The sequence below is a fragment of the Eutrigla gurnardus genome (assembly GCF_963514095.1).
Source record: "Eutrigla gurnardus genome assembly, chromosome: 22".
NCBI classification, from domain to species: domain Eukaryota; kingdom Metazoa; phylum Chordata; class Actinopteri; order Perciformes; family Triglidae; genus Eutrigla; species Eutrigla gurnardus.
The window spans coordinates 10,643,956-10,670,548 of record NC_139933.1 but is presented as its reverse complement, the minus strand read 5'-3'; the positions used below and the strand labels follow the sequence as shown (position 1 = coordinate 10,670,548).

At 46.7% G+C, this 26,593-nt stretch overlaps 2 protein-coding genes across 2 annotated transcripts in view; both read right to left on the bottom strand.

The window, feature by feature from the left end:
- ntn2 (netrin 2) overlaps nucleotides 1–9,607 on the bottom strand; it is a 37,445-nt gene extending 27,838 nt beyond the window's left edge. Inside the window, exon 1 of the mRNA XM_084039443.1 lies at nucleotides 9,468–9,607. The gene's annotated coding sequence lies outside the window, so the exon portion shown is untranslated. The remainder of the gene's footprint in view (nucleotides 1–9,467) is intronic.
- Nucleotides 9,608–23,451: 13,844 nt separating this feature from the next.
- On the bottom strand, nucleotides 23,452–26,365 carry nog2 (noggin 2). The gene has a single exon (XM_084040666.1). The coding sequence runs from the start codon at nucleotides 25,040–25,042 to the stop codon at nucleotides 24,407–24,409; it is 636 nt and encodes a 211-aa protein (XP_083896792.1). The 5' UTR covers nucleotides 25,043–26,365; the 3' UTR covers nucleotides 23,452–24,406.
- Nucleotides 26,366–26,593: the final 228 nt, after the last annotated feature.

The window sequence follows — 26,593 nt, the reverse complement described above, 5'->3', positions numbered from 1 at the left end:
GACCATTTAAAGAGAGACATTAGTGGCTGCAAGTGACTGCATCCTGAATTTTAATGCCAGCCTCTCATTCAGTACTTCCATTCAGGTCAAAACTGGCCAAGCCTTCTGGTCATGCTTGAGCAGCGTGGCAGAAGTCACCCCATAATCCCCGGCGATGCTGCATGGCGGTGGACCGTGTGTGACCCCCTGTAGAACCTCATGCTCTATGAGTGCGTCCGGGAAAAAAACTGGAACTATTTTTATATACGAAGACATGTGACACTGATTTTTGAGGGAATTTGACAGGAAATCAACCGTCGCGCTGCTATTGTTACACAGAGGTGACCCCGGAGAAAGCGGCATTATGTTTATTCGCCGAACCGGAAAATTCCCCAAAAGTGATCCCTTATTTGAGGATAATTCTGAGGTTATGAGACTCCATTCAAGCCTTTTCTTAATCTCTGGGTCAAGATAGGTACCTGGATGACATCATTCATATGCTCACAGCTAGACGAGGGGGCCTCTCAGTTCTCAGAGAGAAAGATTGAGGGGGGGTTAGAAAGCCTTGGGGCAAAGAAAAAGACAGAAAGAGATGTTTATAGCCCAAGGCTTTCCCTTCCCTAATCCCCTTTTTTACTTCCCTGGGTGTCAAATCCAGAAGAGCCCCATTTCAAAACAGACAGCTGAGGGGTTGAGAAGGCACCCCAACCCTCTTTGCGAGGTATTTATTAAATTACAATGAATCCCACCCACCTCCTCTTACCCTCACTCTCCCTCTTATACCAAAGCATCCCCTCTTCATCTTGGTAGAACAAAAGGCCGCCTCTGTATCCACTTCAGTCAAGCGGGGTAAGGCAGACAGACGGATTTAAGTGGAGTTGGAAAAACAAAAGATTTGTTCTTTTCTTATGTGAGGGGTCCAAAGCTAGCATCCCCCCCCCCTAAAAAAGGGCCCAGTGGCCTGGTAAATAGGACCACTCTTCTGTGCTCAAGTGCTTAAACCCAGCCATTTGGCATCTTCTCAAGCACAGATTGGGTGTTAAAGGAAAATAGTGTGAGAGAAATATACTGAGCAGTTAAGACAGCGAGGAGAAAGTATCACAGAGTGGAAGTTCAACTGCTTCGTATGGCAGTCTGACAAATTGGTAGATAACTACACAGAATTTAAAATGTTTTTTTCCAGACTTTCCTGCTTCGTTTTGAACCGTTCTTGGGATAAAAACACACGTGTGTATTTCCCGCCAAGCTCTGAAGTAGCCACATTTGAAGAACCGAGCATGAAAACATGAAATCTCCTGCTATTACAATATTCAACGTATGAAAAATGGATTTGCAGGGAATGGGCCTGCTCATAAATGATTGGTAAGAGGGGCCGTGCCAGGGCGGATAAGGACAGTGATCAATGACATGTGTCTGAGGACGAGGAGGTTAAAGTGGGCACGCGGGCGGGAGTTCATCAGCCTCGGCACTCCATCAAAAGGCTGGCCGCGGTGAAGCTGGCAGCCGCGGCACCAACTGGGGAGGGCAAGGAGAGATGGCTGATAGAATTACCAACTCATTAGCATCCAGGTCCAGCTTCAGCCAGCAGCATGTTCATCCGAGAAAAAGAGACAGTCGGGAGGCTCTGAGAGGGAAGAAGGAGCAGGGGGAGAGTAGACATTCTGACAGGTGAGGGAAGAAGAAAAAAAAGATGGAGTATTTAACTGGCATGTTGTTGATGGAGTGAGAGGAAGTTAGAAAAGTAAAAACAGGAAAGACTCTTTCAAGGGCTGAAAAAGAGGATAAGCAGGCACAAGGAAAGTTTCCAAGAGATAAGAAGGAAAAAAAGGCACACAGGAGGAGGAGAGACACGGCGAGGGGCGCAAAAGTGATAAAGCAGAAATGACTCGTGGGAGGGCGAGCGAGGACAAATATGAATTGGAGCAGTAGGAGAGAGAGGGGAACGTGACAGAGATGGAGGGAGGGAGTTGAGGGAAAGACATTAAAAAAATGAGAGAGGGAGAGATGGAGAGAGAGGGGGAGACAGATTAAGGTGGACGACTGCATTGGTGTGTGTCTGGACTTTGGATGACTAAATATGGTGCGGTCCGCGTGCTGCCGGGCCTGCTGGGAGATTCTTCCAGGGTCTGGTGCTGTCAGGCACGTCTGGCAGATGAGCGTGTAGGTTAAACACAGAGAGAGAACAATGACAAGGCTGTTTAATTCCACTCTGCAAGCCCTCCGAAATAGATGCTCGCCTCGTGGCGAGTGTTAATGCTTGCCTGAGACGACACCTCGCTCCGGTCTTTATTAAAAACGGATCCTGCATTGCTGTAAAACACCGCGAAAATGCGAAGCAGTTCCTGCAAAGTTCTTTTCTGGATTCGTAAGGTTTGGCGGGACGTCAGCACAGTGGTGTAGCTGGCTGACCTTTGAAATACTTGTTTCTGTTTCTGCAAGAAAAATGCTTTGCTTTCAGCATCGACAGCGCGTTTAACAAGCCGCAGTTTCGCCTCGGTGGGGGCGGACATTGTCTTTCATTAAATGTGGTTGAAGTAGCAACAGCTGCGGGCCCGTGTCTCTGTCTTTCCGAAGAAGACAATGAATACCACACAGAAGTGCTGCCGGATTCGTGTTTAGAGTACAAATATGAGAGTGGTATCGAGCTCCTCGTCTAACGCGCATTTCCCGACAGCCGAACTAGTCACGTAATGGATTTCCACGTATTAAAAGACGTGATATCAGCTTCCAGTTTGAGTTGAGATTTCTGTAAATCGGCCACATGTCTACATTTAGATCACAGACTGTACCTCCAGATCACATAGACCTGTGGTGTGTTCAGCAAAGCCACTTCCAAAGGAATGACTGCTGGGAGTGTGGTGACAAATACAAACAGCGGAGCCAATTCATCGCCGCGACATTCCTCTGCGGATTAATGGCAAGTAAAATGTGCCTGTGCCGATGTGCTACAACCCCCAGCAGCTAAGCTGTGTTAAATAATTTGCCCCGTTAGTATTACGGGTGCAGTATGTGAATGGATCGAAAAAATATGGGGCTTTTAGAGCGGGAAGCCCCCTGAGTAAGAAGTCGGCACAAAGACGGCACATCCAATGCCCAATTAGAGGAGGTAGATGATGGAGGGCAAAAGGACGGGGAATTATATTACATTTCCCTTCCTTTAGAGGTGGGTGAGGAATAGAAGGAGCGACAGAGAAAGAGAGAAAGACAGGAACAGGAAGATGACAGGGTGGTCTGGTAGTTTCAGCAACGTTTTTTCAGCTTCTCCCTGTCACCGGGAGATCATCCCATGTTGAGTTGTCTCTCTTTCAAGCGTGGGCGCCTCTGTCAGAGTTCACAGATTAGGAAAACAGGAGTCGCTGAGAGGCTTTATTTGGCTTGGGTGTAGAGGAGGGGGAGGGGAGGGGGGAGGCGCCATGGGAGGTGAGGATAGGATGGGGACAGCTGAGCCACTTTGTATCCCAAGTGGGAGCCTTTCACGCTGCTCCAGAGAGTCGGCGTGGTGGCCCCCACTAAGACTGGGAGTGAATGACGGTCCACCGGGTTGCCTCTCTTTAGATGACAGCAAGCCGAGGGCCCCAAACGGGTGCCCTGCTGCCCCTCCAGCCTGCTGTACAGTAATCCCTGGTGGGGTTATTAGTGGCTGCCCGGAACCATGGAGGACTTTTTAATAGGCTAACAACGGGACCACCTCCGCTGTCATTATGGCAAGATGTATTGTACATGTATCGCAAACAGCCTGGTTTTGAATTAGATTTCTACTCTCTTGTGTCTTTATTACCTATTAATCATTAACAATCATTACTCAACAAGTCATTTTTTTGCCATTATATTCTGGGATAAATCAATCAATTGTCAAACGTTTTGTTGTTTCACCTTCTGTCAATGGACTAATTGACACACACACACATTTAATAGGTAAATAAACCTGTCCAGATGAATCAACATGACTGACGGGCCTCAAGTAACAGGGGTCAGATATTAGTGGCCCAATTCCACTTGGTGATGGCCGCCTCCGCAGGGGTGACGATGATCCTCCTGATGTGTGTGTTTGGGTGTGGGGTGCTTCCAGATTCCTCGCTGGCATTCATTAGGGATTGAGGAGGAGGGAGGGGAGGAGAAGGGGGGGGCGAGGGCAGGAGGTGAACGCTCACAGCTGAGAGAGTCATTAGCAGTGGGATCACCGACAAATTTTTAAAGTCGGCTCATGTCTGCTGGGCGAGTGTCTCCGAAAGGTTTAATCTGATGAAGGTTGATACCTTTTTTTTGTTGTTGTTTTACTCTTATTCCAAACCTGTTTTAGTGGCCGCGCTACTTACAATCTGTCACCTCGATAACGATCTGATAATACATCTCAGGTTCTCAAGTGCTCGCGGGGCTAATCACAAAGCAAGAGGATCCAAAAAAGCATCATAAAACACTCGAGTCAAAAATAATCTCTGCCTTTCCATCTCTGCATCTGGCTGTAAGAGACACCGTAGGGAGGACGGCAAGAACGCCCAGCGGAGGAATGCGGCAGCTTCTGTGGCCCAGCCCACACAGCTGGCCCCGAGTCTGACAGCGGCTCTTTTAAATCAACAGAACCTGATCCAGAACCAGGGCAAGGAGGAGAGAAGACAGGGCAGCGCGAGGTGGGATACGAGGTCAGGCTAATTCTCACAGATCCAGACAGGAAGTACCTACTCTCTACATATTTATGAACATATACAGTTTAGTAGAAAAGTAGGAGAAAATGCTGACAGGACACCTTGTCGAAGAGTTCTGTAAAGTCGGTGTATTGGTGAGAAAATGGGACGTGTAGGTAAAGGCAGAGCAGGCAGAAAGTTCTGGGCAACAGGGACTCAGATTCAGGGTTGTTCATTTGTGAGAAACAAGAGAATACAGATATAAAATGAAGGGGCTCTTTGGATTTTATGTCGCAACACATCCCAACATTGTTGTGTTAACTGCAGTTTAGAGTAGCTTTGTTTTCTGTCATAAATCGTGAAGAGAAAGACAGAGACAGTGATGGTGAGCGTGAGCCAGATTTCCTCTCAAGTAAATAAAAAACAACGAAGAGCTTAACTACGAGGTGTTTGAACTTCAAATGGTATTTCAAAAATGTGTATGCATGTTTTGTCTCTAGTCACCACAAAAACGGTACAGTGTTTTGGAACAGGGTTTGCCCCCAAGAATCCATTTGATTGATCACTTAAAATAATGGGAGGCCACATTGTTGTTGTCGAAAATCAACATCGCACGAGGCTTTGGCTCGGAATAAATCCTCCAACAAAAAAAAACAACAGAAACTTACAAGTGAGGGGGGGAAGTTGTACTCCGTCTTGGATTGGTAACGGACAACAGCGATGGACTTGGCAGTGGAGGGACAAGAGTTCAAAGATTTATAGCCTATGTCAAACTGTGATCTGCTTTCAAATACAAGAAATATTTCCTCTACATGTGCTGTCAAGATGCGTCAAAAAAAGAAGAAAAAAGGGATGAAACGGGCGGAGACGCGGCGGAGGTTAAAGAAATGATAGAGACGTACAAAAAAAGAAGAAGCTGAGAGGTTAAAGCGTTCTGTTTTGAGAGTGTGTGGGCGGACCGAGGGACCCTTGATTGAACATTTCCCACGGACCTGAGCATAACCCTGACCGCAGCGTTGCAGCAGTGCGGTTGGGACTCGGAGAGGCAGGTGAGGTGTTCCTGGATACGAGAGGAAGTGGCTCGTTTAGAGGGATGGAAGGATTTAAGGAGAGGAGAGGTGAGCACTCCTTCAAAGCCCTTTGAAGGCTGGCTGCGGTAGGCAGAGCCGCGGTTTTCCCCCAAAAAAGCCCCCTAACAGGAAAACAGTCTCTCTCCTTTTTTTCCATTGCACAAGAGCAACCTCTACCCCACAGCTGAAAGCAAGGACCCGCTTTGAACTCACGGGGGGAAGAAAGAACCACAAATCATTTTATTAAGTGCTTAGAACACTCTCACAGTTGCGTCCGTGACACTTAAACGCACACACGTTGTTGACAGACAAACACATGCCTCTCCACTGGTTTTTATTCTCAATGCGTGCCCTCGCTCACACAGGAAGATGTATGGGAAAGGATGCCAAAGCTTGTGACTCATCAGAACACTCCCCACTTTCCCCTCTTCCCCTCCTGTCTCCACCTTCCTCAACGGTAAAGAGAGGTCAGCGAATACGAATTGCTGTCGGAAGAATAAATCCGTTTTGTGATGTGACAATAATTGACACTACGGTTAAGGTTTGGTAAGGTTGAGGCACAAAAAAACAGTGGCCCCAAGGAGGAACCTTGGGCGTTCCCTGACAACACGTTTTGGATCAATAGGGATAGGGAAATGCTACAGATACTACAGAAAGGAGAGATGATGTGACACTTTATGTGTATGTATATATTGCTCCATTCAAATGGCCTAGCGCCAACCGTCTACTGCCACTGGCGGATGAAGCTGTGACCGTCAATATGTAATTGCTCGGAAAAAGGGCCGTGTTTGTGTTTTAATCCACAATGCTATAATGATAGCTGTGCTGTGACTATGCTTTACTGTTCTGTTCAGGTCAACGAACCCACACAGGATTTGAACCTGTGGTGCTTCTGTCAACTCTGACGGATGTGTTACCAAACACACCACAAGAGTACAGTTGATTCAAAAATTCACTCAAAGATGTGAGACTTGAGCCAGCCACGGTCAAGGGTGCTTCTACTTGCACTCTGGTCACAACCGCTGGTGTTCTACTACAATACATGATCATATCATAACAAAGCTCAGCCATTTTCTGTGGATCAGAGGTGCTTCCAAACGTATTGCGGTGTAATACAAAAACTTTGCAATGCAAAATGATCTCTTTTAACTTTCAGGGGCTCCGTACAAATATGAGTTCATGTCGAGGTTTGGGGACCTTTGTAGTCATGGTTACTATAACGAACATGCGGTTAAGGAATGAAGGTGGTCATGCAGCCCGGTCTAAATACATATATTTTGTCACAGCCCTTGGTATTTGATATGGATAGACAAGGCTGTTGAGCCGTAACTCCAATCTAAACCCATTAATAATATTAGATAATGCTAACAAAAAAAATGTACATGGGCCTTTTTTTTTAGCATCCCTGACACTTACTGAAATGGCCGATCGCTGGGAGGACACTCTCTGTAAACAGGTTACCATACTAGCAAAGAGTTGGTCCAAGTGCTGCTTTGCCCTCAGGGCTACATGCTGAATAACTGTCAACGAGCAGCCAGCACATATATGGTTGTCATAGCAGCGGGAGAGCCAAACATGCATCCAGTCCATTGCCAATCCGTTAACATTTCACCACAGGCAGAAAAGTAAAAAAACAGACGTAGTTCCTATGGAGACATCAGCTGTCAGCTCAGACAGGAGGAGTCAATACAGAAGAAGTCCAATGTGTGTCTCCGAGTCAGCAAAGGATACTGATAAGTGGGCACAGACACACTTTGTGGACCACACACACACACACACAAACACACACACAACACACACACACACACACACACACCTCTGCATCTGGAGGAAATGTGTGGCTGACACATGCAGGCCTAGCAGGGGGAGGCAGGATGAAGCATGGGAATCTTTCCCCCCCTGGATCCCCTTCACACGGTGTGAGACATCTTGGGTGTCACGCTGACGAATGACAGGAATTTTAACAGGAAACGCAAACGCCGCGCACACACCCAATTTGTCACTCGAAGAGAAAACACACTGCCACTTAGGTCAGCGAGACGGCTCTCTCTAAGTGGACACAATGAATGAGCGAGAAGGTGGATGTAATATGGCTACTTTGTCACCATCTAAATACAAAGTCATATCAGGGGTTGGACATAATCAGGAAGCAAAGAACATGAAATATCTACATCCAGGTGGAGTCAAATCACGATATTAAACTAAAGAAGTGTTAGGTTGGCGGTGGACTCAGGTGCCGGAGCCCGATGTTGCTCCAGAGAAAACAGCTGTAATATGAAAGAGGATCGTCCTGATCTCACTGACGGCTTCACCGGCCGGGGTTCACGGCTGAGCAGAGCTCATTTTTAAACTGTCAAGTGTCATTTGTTGGAAATGACAAAAGATTGTCTAAAAAGGAAGGGGATGGACACACAGAGGCCGACAGAGAGAGAGAGAGATTGCTTCGTGGTGTCAAACTGAAGCCATAGGAAAAAAATATATATATATATTGGATGTGTTGACTTTACTCGCTCAGGTGGACGGAGCCAAGAGTCCTGAGGAATCCTGCTTTTCCAAGAAAACGATCTACTTATGTTACTGCAGCATTCTCCATCCCAATCCATCCGCCGCTTTTTTTCTGGGGGTTCACAAATACCACACACACACACACACACACACACACACACACACACACACACACACACACACACACACACACACAGGAGGGAATAAAATCTGCACTATGTTGCCTTGGATTAGCCTCCACATCATGTGCCCTCAGCTGCTCCTGGCTTTACCTCCACCGGCTCTCTGTTATTGATGGAAGCAGGGTGTGATGTACTTAAATAATGATGATTAATTTGCAAAAACAAGAAAAAAACGGCACACGCACACACACTCAACTCGAACATGTCTGGCTTACACTTGACGTTTCACATTCTCGCTGACCTCAGAGAACAGCGAGGATTCAGAAGCCCCCTTTTTTCTTTTTTCCGTGGACAGATTCCAGTCACTTGGTAGAGAAGTAGGTCAAGTGGCTGACACTGTTTCTCTGAGCGATAGGGGCATACTTTGAGTCTATTGGAGCAGTTAAGATAAGCCATCTGTATGGGACTCTCGCTTTCACTTCCAGGCTTGTTGCTGCTTGTGAGCGGAGAGAGCAGATGAGCTGGTTTCCCATCACACCTTGACCACAGCGGGCACATTACATCCTCACTGAACCACAGAGCATTGTACGTTTCTCTTTGAACTTCATCTTCAATATTGAAGAATTGTGTGTTTTTAAAGCACTAAATGTGGTTTAATGTTAAAGCAAAAAAAAAAAAAGGGTGGGGGGAGGGATATTAAAAGTGACAAACGCGTTTGGACGGGAACCGAGAAGCGCGCTGCTTGCTTTGGCATGTGCACTTGGCTCGGATTCCAAGTCGCTACTAAAGCTCGCTGGCTCCATATAGTTCACCTCTTGTACTTCGTATTAAATCCTCGGTGCGGGCTGTTTTTCTTGCTTTTTTCCCCCCTCGCTTATACGGACTCGTTGTAAAACAGAGGAAGGCTGACACCTGTCTGTGGCATCGGCCGCTGGGATCCAGCGCGCCCCCGCTGATTCAGCGATCCAAACACATACTTTTACAGTCACGCGACCCCAGCCTATAATAAAGTAATGGCAATCATTGGCTTCATTTAAAACAAACGGCAGGTAATGGCACTGCAAAAGCGCCGTGAGTCACTCGCTCCTTTTAGAGAAGAAGTGGTGCGTAAAATAGGAAATCCGGATGGGAAATAAACGGACACGGCGGCGCGCGGAGGATGAACTTACCCCGGTGGTCAAGTCTTGAAATGTCGCTGTCTTTGAATCTTTTTTTTTTTTTTTGTATTTAAAAAAAAGGGACGTCCTCCCTGAGATCCACGCCAATTAGCCGTTCGGTTCTCCTCCGTCAGATATTGTCCTCTCCAAACGTGTCTCGCGCTCGACCTCGTTAAAATATTAAAAGGACAAGAGAAGCGCGTGCGGCACTGTCAAACGTGAGGGCACGGCGAGAGGAGGTGGACCGCTGCATCCGCGCCCGGAGCTCAAAGCAACTGAAAGGCGTCCAGAACATCCATAGGTTGTTAAGCGAGCCGGGGGAAGGCTACTCCCCATTAAAATCAAACCCAGATTTTTTTTTTTCATGAGAGAGAGAGAGAGAGAGAGAGAGAGAGAGAGAGAGAGAGAGAGAGAGTGAGAGAGAGAGAGAGAGAGAGAGAGAGGGGCTAAATATTCCACTGAGTCCTGGGTTTTGTTAACTTTAGTTTCATTTTACATACAATTTGGCGATGCGTGTAATTTACTCGTGTAGCCAAAATAACCATAAACATTTGACCAAACGGCCACTTGCGTAAAGACCCCCCCTCAAACAACACAAACACAACTGGTCCCACTTTTTTACAACAAATACCTCCGCCACTTTACGGACTGCTTCTCACTGCGCTGCCTTGCTCTAAAATGCCCCATGGCTCGCTGTGCTCACAGGCAGCCATATGGAGGTCGTAATGAGAACACAACGTTGAACCTGTTGAGAGAGAGCGGGCCTAGCGGGGCTCCGGGGCCCACAGAAACAAGAGGCAGATGCAGAATGTTACAACTTATTAATCCTAATAATAGTCCGACAACATGTTGGGTTTATTAGCGCGTTGCCCGTGCGTCAAGGCAGCAAAAATGTTAAATGGTTTTTATTCACGTGTCATAATAAATAAGCAGCATCGAATTAAATATATTAAACTATTGGCTCGTGGTTGCATCATGAGGATGGTCTAATGTGTGTGTGCGCGCGTGCGCGGTGCGTGCGTAGAGAGAGAGTGTCGTTTTGGCACAGAACATGTGGCCCCGCGCCCTCGGCCATCACAGCAGCACATTAACTCATTAACTGCATTCATATGGCACTATACACCCCTCTCGGTGTGCAGGTTAAAGACCAACAGCTAAATGTGGTTTGACATGATGAGTGTGTGCAATTTTATAAAGCCTATCGGAGGAGAGAGTGTGCGTAAAAGCGCACTGGAGGGGCGACTGGTTTACAGCGAGCTGTTTTAACTCAACGGCAGTCTGGTGACTCTTATGGAGGATACTGACATGTTTATCTGCAGTGAACACACTTTAGTTCGGGGCTTTTATATGGTGTGTTGGTTTGTCTCGGGCCAATCACGTCTGATAACCGGAACTGTAAACGCGGACAGAATGACATGTTGCATTTGTGTCGCCTATGAATTAACCTCTGTTAACGCTCCCTGTGTTGTTGCAGGTGCAGCCGTGGTGGTTCATTATTCGAGCATCACCCCCCCTGCTCCGCTTTAAGCTGATCAACATTCCTCCTGTATTTACTGTACCATCCTCTGAGGCGAACAGCCCGGACCAGCCCGGCCCGGCTCGGCTCGGGCCGGAACCGAGCTGCGCTTTGGTGACACTCTTCTATAACCCCCCCCCCCACAAAGACCTTTTGAATATGTATTCAAACACGCGAATAATTTAAGATAATAAGCTTCAAATCCCGATCCAGTTTGTGGGTCCGCGTGCGCGTGTGTGATCGTGACGCCTCCAGCAGAACACACCTGCAGCCAATGCTAATTAACGGTGTCAGTGACGCAGTGAGACAGAAAGGAGAGGAGGTAAAAAAGAAAGAAGAACTGTCATTTAAGGGGTTTGAACAAAAAGGGAGAAGCGGTGACAGCTTCATCAAAAACAGGCCAAAAAAAAAATCTATTAAATGTGCGAGGACAAAAGACACATGAGCGAGTTATTCTGCAGACATCCATCAGCCCCCAACAGTTCTTAGTTTTATTCTATTTGTTTTCCCATTAAGCAATTTCTTGTATAAAATGTGCAATACAAATTAAGTATTAGCCTTCTTTATTCTCTTATTTGTCGAACAGTTCTTCATTTTTAATTTTCCTCTCCTTAACTCTAAAATAACTTTTCATGGGCTTCACATGAGTCTAAATTAGGTGTATAATTAATCTCAATTATTCTCCTCTAATTGCACTTTTTTTTCCTGCAGTGTCCCCTGGTGTTTATTTAAATTATCCTTTACTGTGAACTTCCTGAAATCTCTCTCAGTGCTGGGATGGTGCTACACACTTTTATCATTTGCTTTATATGTTTTCAATTAAAATGCTTGAGTTTGAACTGAGACATTTGAGAAAGTGGGCCAGGAAATAGAAGAGAGGGAGAGAGAGAGAGAGAAAATGAAAACAATTACCCAGCAGGCTTTCAATAATTTGGTCCAAGTGAGTTTTCCCGGAATTGAACAAAAAAATAATGCAAATCTTAAATCCATTCAGTGACAAACATTCTCCCATCAGTTCCACTGAGCTTTTTTGTTTCTGTCATAAATAATACACACAGTGACAGTATTGTCCATGTTCACCATTTCCCCCCACACAGGGCCAATTCTGACGCATTTCTGTGAGATAAAGGAGCCCTGCCAACCAGGCACTAATCTGGTTAGATTATCTCTCCAATTACAACTGGGAGAGATTAGACTGCATTAAAGACAGAATGAAAGAAAGCAGGACTAACAACAGACAACACACTCACTTGCTGTCAGATGGGATTCACGCGGGGAGCTCTCCTCGGTCCTTTGGAGTTGTTGCACTTGGATCAGTCTGCTGATTTTTGTCTGCACAACAAGCCTCAAGTGGTCTGTCTGTCTGTCTGTCTGTCTGTCTGAGCCTCGGGGCTCTCGGCGCTGGGTTCCCTGCGGTGGACACCCCGGAGAAAAATGTCAGCCTTCGGCTTTTTTCCCTGCTTCATTTTTGGCACCCCTGCTGTTGAGCGCCTCTGCTGTTGGGCGCGAGGAGAGACGCTTACCTTGTGCGGGGGGGTTGGAGGGGGGTACCTGACTTTCAGCGGGGAGATGGCGCCCTCCTGTGGCCACACAGCTGAGTACACCGATCATATTCGTTCTCGTGCTCATACTAAAAGTCCTCACAATTAAAAAAAATTTAAAAAATGTTATGTTTTTTTCAGTCCTGCCACGACTCAGATGACATTTTTTTTATGTCAGAAAATGTAATGTATTTATTGCTATCAATATATTACAAGTAATATAACAGAAAGTGTTTCTGTATAGAATCACCTAATCAACCTTTAAGCAACGTCTTTTGGCAACCACGACCGACCTTCACCAATGCTGACAATTTGGCAGCACTTTCTGCTCTCCACCACTTTACAACCGGATGTTAGAGTGTAAGTGGATTTGCAATTTGCCATATAATATTCATTGGAAGCTGTATTCTATACTTCCATGCATTACTACAATAATTACATCAACCAAAACTTCCTGTCCAACATAATGTCTCCATAAATAAATGGAGGACCTGGGTCGCTGAAACCTTGGGATCACATGAACCTGATTATTTCAACCTCTTGAAACAGGAATGTGACCCTGTATCTGATTCTATCCAACACTTTCACTATAGAAGTTGCTTTAGGCTAATTCATTAGAATATGAACTTCATATTATCCTGGAAGCGTGATGATTTCCTTCGTTGACCAGAACCCAACACGGTGGGTGTCTTAGATATGCTCATCAGCACACCGTGGATTTGTAACGATGGACCCACCAGCAGAGTCCAACACTTTTTAATGTCTTTCAAGGTATTAAAAAAAACACTCTGCTTACAACCCTATATTTCCAAGCCTCACCCACAAACCCGTGCACCTGACTCCCACTGTGACGGCGCTGTTCTCCGCCTTTCTGCAGCCTCCCACTGAAACTCTGAGTCACAGAAACATGAAGCACGTCCAACACGCCTTTACAGTCGGCGGTAGAGAAGTGGGCCAAAGAAACAGGGGCATGGTGGAACCCAACCGACTGATAATTAGTCGCTGCTGGCGAGAACCCCAGAGAGGATGAGTGGGTGTAGGGGCGGGGTTAATGGTGGGGTTATGGCTGGGGGGGTCAAAAGAGAGAGAGAGAGAGAGAGAGAGAGAGAGCACTGAGGGCACTTGAAACGACATTGAGGTCCCGTGTAAAAATAAACAGCTTGAGCCCCTCTCAGCACACCCCTTGTTTATAACGACAGCCGCTTGGGGAACCCCGCCTGTTTACTCTCCTTCTGCCGACTCATCTTAAGTCGGGACGGCGTGTTGGCGTTATTGTATACATCCTCTCACACACTCACTCGCTCAGGGCTCAGCTGCCACTCCACTTCAAAGACCCCGGGCCCCCGAGTGGGAACGGAAGAGATATTAATGGGTATAATACCAGCGTGTCCTTGTGCAATGCCTGTGTGTGTGTGTGTGTGTGTGTGTCTCTCTCTCTCTCTCTCTCTGTCACACACACACACACACACACACGCTTCCACGGCCTGTGGTGTGCGGTATCAACATGTCAACATTAAGGAAAGAGAGCTATCAATAGCTCTTCTGCCAGTATTATTGTCCCATCCATCATTTTGACATTACACCACTGAAGGTGGTCTCTGCCCGGCTCACACTGATGACTCAACCGCAGAGAGTTTTTAAATGAGGATACCTTGAGGCCGCAGCTCGGGAATCTGCAGTAACCCAATCTGTAGTCCCGAAGACTTGGAGGATGTGTGCCGGCCCTCGGTGTGTACGTGTGTGTGTGTGTGTGTGTGTGTGTGTGTAAGGGGGCACTGTTGACTTGCTGTGGGATTATTTTTGGGGTTCGCTGCTCACATTTGACAGCAGTGACTGTCCAGAATGACGGTGGGAAATTGGCATTCCCAGCTCTTGGTGTGTAGAGGATGTGTGATTAACCCGCAGAGGAAAAAAGAGATTAGCTGGAAGTATGTGTGTGTGTTTGTGTGTGTGTTTGTACATACATGGATGCATGTCTGTGCATTGACGAGTTGGGGGGGGGTTCAGGTACCTCTCCGGTGGTATTTAGACCCTTCATTTGTGAGGAATCCAGCATCATTATCCCAAAGTGTTGCCAGCTGGAAGCGCTTGGGAGTTCCCATTTGAACTCTATGTGTGTTCTGAAGACGCAGAAAGAGCAACAGAGCCATAACACCCTAATGAACGCTCACGTTCTGGTTCTCATTCCGCCTTGATATTCATGAGCGGCGGAATCTGGCACTGTCTTGTCGATTAGCTAATAAATTGTGCGGCCCCACAACAATGCCACCCAGGGCTACAGAGCCCTGTCTGTGAATTAGTCGTAATCCAGTGCGCTGGAAGTGGATGACGGTGGAGGTTCAACTCAAGCCCACTGACGGTAAATAACAACCCAACAAAACCTGCAATGTATTAGAAGGGGAAAAAACAGTCGAAGTGAATCAGCATCAAGAAACAGTGATTATTAGCAGTTTTGCTTGATGGGTGATGCACTTGTAGCAAGTGGGAAGAGTGAATGCAGACTGGGATTCCTAGATGTACTGATGTGTGCTGTTGTATCTCCTCTACTGTTACAATTAAACCCTGGGCCATCACCTTGGAATTAAAAGGCAGCACAGTCGATCAGTCCAGACGGAAATATCTCAATGATAGTCGTGATCTCCAGGTGACTTTGGTGATTCCCTGACTTTTTCTTACAGCTCATCAGCATGTTAAAGGCATTTGAGCATGTTAGCATTTAGCTCCAAGCACTCCTGCAGCCAAGTGCAGCCTCACAGAGCCACTAGAATGGACTCTTACGATGTAATCTCATCTAAATAGAAATAATTTTAATTTCTGTCTCATTTTTTAACGCAGAGTGCAAGAAATAATTTCCTCGGCCGTCAAAGCGAAGGAGAAGTTGTTGAGTTCATTTGGGTAGGGGGAAAAAGTGAGATAACAGTCAGTCTATCTGATTATAAAGCACCATGTCAGACCAATAATGTGCAAATCAAGAAACTGGTTTAAAAGGTCATCAAAAGGTCAAGGATCACAGATAACCATGGTGCAGACCCACATTGACAGTGAGAGATGGCACAATATTTCACCACTAGATGGCAGTATTGGTCTAGTTTGACACGTTCTCCCACCTGTTTGAAAGGTTTGCTCCTCAGGTCAAAGTATGAGATCATTAATCAAGACCATATCCAGGCAGAAATGGTCAGAATAAAATTGACACCAGGGTGATACAGTAAAACTCACAGAGTGATCCCAGCTGCCGGCTGACATGAAAAGGATTCAACGCTGTGATTTAGAGGGTTTGTCATCAATATAGCACTCTGCAGGTGTAAATCCTTAAAGACAGATGGTTATTTCTTTGGATTTAGCAAGACATGGTAAAGTAACGGTGGGCTATAAGACCGCTTTGGGCAGATATCCACGTTTTTTCATCCAGTTTCAGCAGGTATATTGATATTTTCTAAACAAATACCCTTGAACATAGTCTTCAGTGTTGTGTTTTCTGTAGGGTTTAAGTCTCAAGTATCGATGGAGAAAAAGTATTCTTTGTCAGGCCCTGTGGTCAGCTTTCCGTAGTCATTTCCGTTCACAAAAGGCTTATTTACCTTCAATATGGTTTGCGTAAGCTGTAAGGAGGCTCAGGGGTGGCTGGGTAATTACTATGCAACTCAAAACCAGCCCTCCCATTACTAAAAGGATGTTTCTTCTCACCAGTTGAATAATATTAAATAGGCACAATGTTTTGGTATCACCAACGCCTTTTCTGGTTATAATATAACACAAACTGACTTTTAACGTCTAACAACGTCCTTGCTGTTTGGTTTTGAGGCGATTAAAGCAACATCATTAATCAACTTCATTCCATTTCTAGTCGACTAGAAGGTACGACGCACAAAGTTTTGTACAACACTATGGGAAATTCACTCGACAATTGTCTGACCAATTACTAGACCATTACATTGTCTTGTTGGCCGTGGTTTCTTTCGGTGTAACATGAACCTTTTCCCTAAATGAGACTAAATGCCCTCTGATTCAAACAAGTTCATAGCAGTGTTCCCATGGGGTCAACCCTTGTGCAATCTGAGCTGAAAAGCATCCCATTTGGCTCTCCCTTTACATTCAGATCCTATTGACAAGTGCATGCGGGCAGGCATGCAACAACACACACACACACACACACACACACACACACACACACACACACACACACACACACACACACACACACACACACACACACACACAAACCTGCCCCCCTTTGAGTCTAAACCTCTATGGCCGTATATGTCCATTCCCTAATTGGTGGTTCTTCTTTCAAAGGAGTGATTATGTGTGTATGTGTTTAGAGGCGTCCTCTCTATGCAAGGCGTCTCGATTCAGTCCATCTTCAACGCCAGAGGGGACAAAAGAGGCACCCGTTCCTCCTCTCGGGGCGATGGGGGCCGTTGACACCAATAAATCCCCCCTTCCACTTCCTCCCCGGTGTGTTGGGGTTATGTCAGGAATGTCCCGGGTCCCATTGTCCCCCGGTGCTCTGTTTTTGGTAACCCATCACCAAGCATTCTCTACTGCTCAGAGTGCCCCCCCCTCCCCTTACACACACACACACACACACACACAGACGTCCACACCCCCTGGGCTCTGTGTCCCCTGGTCCCTCACTCTGAATAGACCACCTCGGCTGAATACGACAGACAGGCAGGCGTCAGGACATCAGGTTCAGCAGCCTGGAGTCGTGCACGGCGGCCCAGTGGGGAAAACACAGCCAGTTATGCTCACCTGTTTGGTTCCCTCGCCGCCCCTTTGTCTTATGGGAGAAAGGAAATAAAACAAAGGCCTGAGTGTTTCAGACTCCGCTCTTAATGCCTATTCGGTCCTTTCAGTGGGATCGAGTACACCGCACCTCTTCACCCCTTTTATACCGATCATTGTTCGAGGACACATTCATTTGATACTTTTACACTGTCGGGTATTGTTCGTCTGTCGTGCTCGGTGCTCTCGGGGGTTATTCATCTTTTAATGTGCTGAAGGCAACAAACAGACGCCTTCTTTTTACACCACACATAGCTAACGTGTCTAATCGGCTGCCACGGATTCCCATCAATGGATTTTACCATTGATGATACAGTTGGAGCATCTGCTTCTTCGACAGTGGATTTTGACTTTTATAATGGCTTAAATGCCCAAAACACAGTGTTTTTAATTCAACAAGGACAGACATGCATTTAACAAAAGAGTGAGCGAGTAGGAAATGTTAGCATGCATCCGATGGACGCCTAATTGTCATTTTCTATTCCCGTGTAAACGTCATGTAAGTCATCGCACCGATGATCCATGCAAACACGTTGGAGACATTAATTAGCGCTAGATTCAGGTGGTAGAGTAACAGGATTAAAAAAACAGACACACACAAGCCAGGACGTGATTATAAAACTGCACTCTCGTTAGCATGTATGACACGTAGCCCTTTGATTCTTTTTCCAAACACTACCTTATTCATTTAATCACATAATTGCTCACATTTTTAATCGGCCCCTCCTTCCTTTGTGACTGCTGACGCGGTTATGAAGAGACGGAGCAGAATTTCTTAACGTGGCTCGCCAACGGATGTGTGTTCGTGACCTATGACCCCGCTGTCTATCACTATCACACACGTGTGTTTGGTCATGTTTCTGAAAAGAAGGCTGCATGTCGCAAGAAAAAAAAAAAAGTCAGCATGTGAAATCCAACGTGGGTTCTATCATCTGCTCTCGCATGTACACGCGTCCCCGAATCCCTCGCATGGCCACATGTCACACATAACCATTCAAGACATCGTGTGTCCATTCATTGCGAGCCCTCCGTGCATTCATTCAACCCCTAGTAGCACACACGCTCTCTCTCCCTTCTGCCTTTTTTTTTGGCTTTTCGTCTGATCCGTTTCACGCCGACGGCAGCGAGAGGTAACATCACAGTCTGCTGTTGCTGCTTCCTCGTATCACCTGGCTGCTTTAGAGCTCGCGCCATTGCCAAACCCCAAATACCAGAGGTTTGATTTGTTGTTTGGTAGGGGCAGTGTGTGTGTGTGTGTGTGTGTGTGGGAGTAAGAGGGAGTAGGTGGGAGTAGGTGGGTTGTACACATGTTACGAAGCGAGGCGCCATTGCGGCCTAAAAAACTATTAGGCTCTGTAAATACACACTGTGGCGAAAGTAAACATTCTCAGCATGCCATCTAGGCGCACAGAGGGGTACTGGGAGACAGCCGCCGGACAGGCTGTGGGGGGGGGGTATGTGTGAGTGTGTGTGTGTGTGAGGAGGGGGGGGGGGGGGGGGGGGGGCAGCAGCAATCAGTGAGCTGAGAGGAGATGGATATGGAAAATATAGAAAACTCATGAGTGTGTATATAATCGAGCGGGTGCAATCACGATCGAGTTGAGTAGACAAGTAAACAACTTAAATGATGGTTTACCTGAGTGTGTTGTTATGGCGACCGGGGACCAATTAGGTATCAGGAGTGCTTTGGAGAACACCTCGTGTTTGTGTGGGATGAGCGCTGTCCAACTCCTAATATCTATCCTGAGATGCTGCGTGTGTGTGTGTGTGTGTGTGTGTGTATTACAGTGAGGGGGGGGGGTCAACAGGCTTAAAACAGTCTCAATATTGTGTCCCGATTGACAGACAAGCCAGCTTTCTGATTTTAGTTTGATGAGGTAAAGATGGTAAAGTCAGTAGTGGTTAATGGCGTATTTGTGCGCGTCCATTTTTAGCCCCGGGGCCTAACACTTTCACAATCCACGGTCTGTGACACTGGCGTGTACCGAACACGGTCCACAAACTTTAACGCACGTTTCCTGATTGGTGAGGGGGACGATAAAAAAAGTTAAATTAGGCCGGTTCTTGAATGGATAAAAACATGTCCATTGATGCCGAGAGACTATTTTTCTGAATTCGAGACCCGCGCTGGCAATGGGACAAAGCACAAGTAACCATGGAAACAGGGCTCAGAATATGCACTATTCCCAGCCCCGCGAGTGCCACGCCACCCACAGCTCTATTTTTAGGCCTCACTTTGGGCTTACAATATCTGTTACATCTAACAAGAGTTAAACTGAGTAATCAGCGAGCATGACTACAGAAATGTGACTCTGACACTATGCGTCTGATTAAAAGGGGAGCAGCGTAAGAGCATATAGCGAGCAGGCTCTTATTGCAGGTGTTTGACTGCTGTGTGTTTGACGGGAGCTCCAAGGATGGAAGGAAATTCAAATTAATTCAATAAAATAGCAGCATTTAACCGATTGTTACTCACTGATGTTAAGAAAGTAAGAATATAAAACAGTAAAAACAATTGTTAATAAGATAAACTCTCAAAATAAACAGACTGACACAGCAGTAAACATATAAAAACATATATATGCTATAGAAGGTTATATATATATATATAGCATCATTGAGAAGCTCAGATTGGAGTCATACTGCGGATGATGAATGTGTTCATGTGTCTTCGTGGCATCGCGTGCATCGCCGGTCTGCTTAATTGTCAGAAGCGCCGCTTGCTGGCGATGACCGGGAGTTTGATTACAATCACCTGTCATCCGACTTCAGTCACCTGTTGGTTGTCGGCAAAGATGGCCGCCGCGTTGATGTAAAGGCATGCTGTGAATCCGCTGACTCCAGGTCGGCTCTCGCAGCGCTGGATTGGTTGACGTCGGGACGGTGCGGCTGATCTCGGGTCGGTCTCGGAGCACTGGGAGTGTGTTGAGAGGTCCTTGAAGACGTTCCCTTCTTTAACACCCGCGCAGATTGGAAACACACACACACAAGCGGTTCGGGCATCAACCTCGCTGAGTGAAGAGTGTAATTAACCAATCAGGGCCTCGCTGCGGTTTAGCGAGTGACCAATCAACTGAAGACCACCAGGAAGAGTGTAACAGATCTGTGGAAACACACATCCATCCACCATCGCTGCACACAGCTTCTCTCACATCTCTTGCTTCTCACACACACACACCTCCAGACACCACAAGCCGGGGTCGGTGGTCTGACGGAATGCCGGGTATCATCTGCGGTGACTCCATTTCTGTACGTGTGTGTGTGTGTGTGTGTGTGTGTGTGTGTGTGTGTGTGTGTGTGTGCCCTCCCTCCCCTCAGTGCTCCTTCTAATACCCTGTCATCATCAATAACCTCAGCAGTGCTGACTCACTGGCTTTTACAACCATGGGGTTTGGGCCTTACTTACAGCCACAGACCCTTGTCTCCCTCTCTGTCTGTCTGTCAGTCCGCTGCACACACACACACACACACACAAACACACACATGCCAAAGATGTGTGTGTGTGTTTGTGTGTGTGTGTGTGTGTGTGTGCAATCAGCGAACTCACTTACACACTTTTCCTCCTGCATACATCCACGCAGGTATCCACGCGCGCCCTTTGCATGTTTGCTCGACTGAAAGTCAATGCAGACCCTCTAACACACACACACACACGCACACACACACACACACACACACACACACACACACACACACACACACACACTGACGCACCCCAATCATTCCCGATTGGACCACAATCCATCATAATAATTGAGTCTCATCAGGAGACAGAGCCTCATCATCTTCACCACAGAACTTGCCAGCCCTCCCCTCACCTCCTCCCCATCATCCTCTCCTAATTGTCTCCAGGCCTTTGTTTCGGTCCTTACAGGCTGCAGATATGTGTGCTTTATCTCCTCACGAGGGTTTAAATATACACGACGCGTCCAAATATACCAAACCCTATGTGTTATTGAGGGGTCATTCCGTCTATGCTGTGAATGTGGAGACCGTGTCACACTATAATGATGCTGAGTCTGACAGGTTGAGGCCACCACCGCCTTGACACTTTTATTAACAGTATGCAGGCTCTGATGTGTCAGCGCCTTCCACGCGGCGGCCATGACGGCATCTTCTCACTTTCCTCAGCGTAACACTCCAATCAAAGACCTGTCCGCAGCCACGAGGACCGTGGATGTACATCCGGTGGGTTTTCTGATGACAATTTGCGATTCGCTGATGAATGAAAGTGCTGATTTTATGAATGGTGTGAGGTTGTGAGACAGTCGGCGTGGTCATTTTGCATAAAAGTGAAGACAGGAGTCTTCTGACAGTTGCTCATTTGAGGAATTGGCATTTCCCCCCCTGGGTGTGTAAGAAGGTCATGGATTTCATTTGTAACCATCAGCATGAAAAGCTTTCTGTTTTGAGTCAGGAATGTGACATAATAAACCCCCTGAATATGTTATTTCACATATTTGGTATTCAGTTTTATTGCGGTAAAACACAAAAGCACAAAAATAGTCTTGGATCTGTATTTAATCAGATTTGATCTTCACTGTTGTGTATTGATAGGGATTGGAATGATTAGGTAATAATGCGTATATGGGGGTGTTTGAATGAACTGCTTTGCTTTAATTGGTTATTTTTTGTTGCCGAGGACCCCCTGGGCTCCCCTCAAGGACCACCTGGAGGTCCCCGGACCCCACTTTGAGCACCACTGATCTGACTGGCTGGCAGGGGTCTGTTTCTAAAAGGTGCGCACCTAACTGGCTGGAGCCAGGGCGGCGTATTGCCTTTCACACGCTTCTAAAATACTCTCTGGGCAGAGCCTGAAAGGGTTACTGTTTCCCAAAGTGCCTCATTCTGCGCAGTCGAGAGGGGGCGGCTGAGTGGCGCCGTCGAGTCAGAGACGCAGTTTCTAAAAACCCCGAGACATCATCAAGAAAGAAGCTGACAGTAAGGAAAGCAGCCCCCCTCCTCCTCCTCCTCTTCCTCCTCCTCCTCCTCCTCCTCCTCTGCTGGCACGCCGCCGTCCTTCTCCTCCGCTTCCCAAATCCCCTCAGCGGTTCTGTCACAATAACCGGGCGGCAAGTGTCAAATCCAACTCTGCCCGCAAGAAAGCACAAATCACTTTAACGCGCACGAGATGCGCTCAGTGGAAATAACACCACGCGGGAGCTGCTTTTAGCCCTCAGACATTTAGTCATCGCTCTGTTGAAGTCGTTGATTGTATTTAAAGAATAATATAAACACCATAAAAATTAAAAACCCTTACTTACAGAACTCGCTTTCATTTCCATTGTTAATTTCCGTGCGCGTCTCGAGCGCGTTTAATTGGCCATATCTCTTTAACTCGCAGACAACTATAGCCCGGCTCTCCAATTAATAGTCTGCTAACGTCAAAAACAGTTGACCATTGTTTTATGGGCTTTGTGTTTGTGTGTGTGTGTGTGTGTGTGTGTGTGTGTGTGTGTGTGTGTGTGTGTGTGTGTGTGTGTGTGTGTGTGTGTGTGCGTGTGTGTGTGCGTGTGTTTTTCTCTCCGGGGCGGTCAGACTTGAATAGGCGCCGGTCTGCTCCAGTCCACCTCTGTACAAATACCTCAGTGGAACTTGTGTGGAGCTTCCAGAGTAGAAAGCACAGACCCCAGACGCCCCTGGCTCGCGCGCTTAAGACGCTCGCCATTTCATCATCCGACACTGTTTGAAATGTCTGAATCATATTTTAGCCATTATGTTAACATCTCGGAGAAAGAAAAAAAAAAAAAGAGGAGCGCGTGCGTAGACAGAGGGGAGACGAATGTGCGTGGCCTCTCCTCTCTCTCTCTCTCTCTCTCTCTCTCTCTCTCTCACTCTCTCTCCCTCTCTCTCTCTCCCCGGCTGAGACAAATGAATGCCAGTTCTGTGGAGGCGCTCGAGGTATGTGTAGCGCATTACACGGCGTAGTAAATCAGCCCTTTCTAAAATCACTGTGACGGCGTGGAGCGTCAGGCAGTCCGCGCGAGAGCCGCCGAGGCTTTTTGGACTTACTGTGCAGTGAGGGACTCCGCTCCACCCCGGAGCCCGAGCGTCTACCGCTGCGAAAAAAACATCAGCTGTAAACAACATTTTTTTTTCTTCTCCTCCACACACAAACCGTGGCTCAATTTGACTTATCTCCAAATTCCACCCCGAATCAGATCCTTCCAAACAAGTGAAATAACAATCTCAGCCATCAGCAGATTTTTTTTTTCTTGCAAGGAAAGATTTTAAGATTGAATGAGACAACATGTTCAGATGACATTTCTTTTTTTTTTCTTTTTTTTTTTACAGTGTACACGCCCCCCTGGATATAGACACTCGTTGTAAGCAACATGGCTTGACACTAATACACGTTGAAAATATAGACTTTATTGCTAAAACGTGTAAACATAACATGTACACTGATATGTTTTACTTTTTTATTTATTTTATTGAATTTTTTTTTATTATTTTTAGAAATATTCAAGTAGACATCTCCCATATTTTTTCTGGTATACTCTGCTATTCTCTTTCCTTATGCTCTATACTCACAATCGTTAAAATAATAAATAAAACGTACAGATTTGTTTATTTCTACAATACTATGTATTCCAAAAAAAGCTGAGTTCACGCCTTTATATATATTTTTAACCTCAACTTTTTTTTTTACAATTTAATTATTATTGATATTAATATTATACAAAAACTCTAGGCAGCATTGCAGTGAAATAACAGTCAGCATCAATGTTCAGTTGAAGAAAAAAGTTCACCTCTTGGAGAAGTGTAGCATATGCATTGCATCTTCAATGTCTCATAAAAAATATTAAAAAAAAAAAAAAAAAAAAAAAAAAAAAGCTCTTCCTTATGAAGTGCTCGTGTTCCCCCAAAAAACTTGTTTCAGGGATGAGAATAAAATATGGTCCTGGTTCAATTACAAAAAATAGCTGCATTTTTCTTAAATATGTACAATGTTGGTATTTCACTTAAAATGCTATATAAAAAAATAGATTTGCTATGGTGCCCACCTCTGTAGAGAGTTAACAGTGCAATAGAAACCGTATTTCCAGTCCACTCCCCCCCTCCCCTCCCCCCTCCTTCGACCTCCACTACTTCCTTAGAGAAAATCAGCACGAACACTTGCACTCTGAGATGATTGGGTATTGCACCTGTATCCACGTACAGTATTTCTGTCTTAGAAACCCTTGACAATACCACCGGAGGAAAATCTTGTTGATTGACTTGACGGGTTTGCAAGACATCCCCTCGGGGAAGGAGCACGAGCGCTCAGAGAAACAGTTTCCCTCCTTGATGTAACGCGGCCAGAACCTCACGCCCAAATCCTTCCAGGTGTGCACCACTGGGCAGTGCGTATAGGTCCACAGCCACTGCAGAAATTTCCTCCGGGCTTTCTTGCCCACTTTTACCCGCTTCCCATAGGGGGTCTCCGTGAGGTCCAGCTTTTTAATCTCGTTAGGCATGGGCCCCTGGAGCTTCACCTGGTTGTCTGGCGCGGAGAGGTTCACCAGCATGGGCGAGGTGATGGACATGAAGTTGGGGTCAAAGTTACTGCCGAGCTTTTTCCTCAGAGTCCTCTCGGCCAAGTCCTGCTCCCGGGGGTCGTACTCCGGGTCGGGGTCCTCCTTGAGGTCGGGCACGGGGAGGTGTTCGCTGGGCGACGGACGGAGGCGAAGGAAATGCTGGGAAACTCCAAGGTGGACGCACACCAGCACGTAGACGAGCAGCGTTTGCGAGAGGCCCATTATTCCTCTGGGGGTTTTTTTACGCACCGGTTCTTCTTGCGTAAATCAACTTTTCAATGATTTTCCCGGTCACTGTGTTCTCTGCAGCGAGCAGCCCGGGCTTCATAAATAGTAGAAGTTCAGTCACCAGCAAAGGCGATACTTTTAATAGACCACGTCGGGTTTGAATGACATGGAGCGGAGCGCTTCTGCTTTTTTAGGGCTCCTTCAACAGCGCCGAGCGGTGCCCCTGCTCTGCAGAAAAGTGTTTAAGTCTAAACAAGCAACAACAACAAAAAAAGGCACAAAACAAAATGGGAAAAAAAACCTCTATTCACGCTCTCTCCGGCCTCACCCCGCTCCCTTGGATTCACTTTGGGTTTCTTTCGGTTGTCATGGTTACCCCGGGGACTCGAAGCCACGACGAACTGTCTACACTGGATGACAGCGGCCGAGGCGAGAGCTGCATGGAATGAAGTGTTTTCTAAAGAGACAGAATAGATCCGGAGCGTCCCGGGAGAGAAGGGGGGCGCACAATAGAGCACTTCACCAACTTTTAAATGTCACGCGCCCGGCAATGAGGGGATGCCTTTGGCCAATGTTATTTTTACGCAAGGGCTTTTTTTTTTATATATATAAACGTGGCTTCTCTCAACTTCGCCTGACGCCCTCGGGTTTGACAAGGTCCCAGGACGCACAATCCATGGACTGGGATGAAAACGCGCACTCAGTCCCTTTGTGGTATTCCAGCCAGTCAGTCTTTGCACCTCAATGTAAAAAATGTCCAGAGGAAGAAAAAAAAACGCCGCAGTGGGATGCGATCTCTTATGAAATAACAGCCATTTATCTTTCCAGATGATGTTCCAAATACGCGCCGGAGCAGTTCTTTGCGCGGAAGTCTCAGGCTGTAAAATATTCCCACAGAACTCTCGGCAGAAACAGTGAAAACTGCGGGTGTCAGTGCATATAGCAAAATGCAAAAACACTACAGAGAGCCAGCAAGACGTTGTGAGTTGCAGAGTTCCTTTTTCACTGTGGTGGTGGTGCTGAATCCCTTCAGAAAAGCTCCAGATCCCACTGTCGCTGCATGACGAGACAGTCCATAATCTGGAGCCTTTTTCTCTTTCTTTTTCCTTTTTTCTTTTTCTTCTTTTGCCCGGTCGATGCAAGCGGTCAATCCCCGAGGGAGCGTCTCTACTCCTTTGATAACTGGTACAGAAGCTCCTACTGAGTCGCTCCTACTTCAGGAGTCTGAGAGACTTGGCGCTGGAGCGTTTCTTTGCTTAGGCACACTGTGTGTGAGTGTGTCTGTAGCGAGTGGTGCTCAGTCCCAAGTTAAATATCCCCCTCCGACGGTACAAAGTGTCAGAGGGGCCTGCCCACCCCGGCCACTTTCACTATGATTGACAGCCCCCCCTCCAAGCCCCCTCCACCCCCTCCTCCTCCCCTCACAACGTGGAAAATATCAGCCACAATCACAAGGATCAACTGGGTCCTAAAGCACCAGTTTTATCCCGTCTCAGAGCGCAATGTTCCACAACACAGTGATTCTATTACGGAGCGTCTAAAAAA

Excerpts from the sequence above, each read along its gene's own strand:
- nog2 (XM_084040666.1), bottom strand. The coding sequence starts at position 25,042 with ATGGGCCTCTCGCAAACGCTGCTCGTCTACGTGCTGGTGTGCGTCCAC.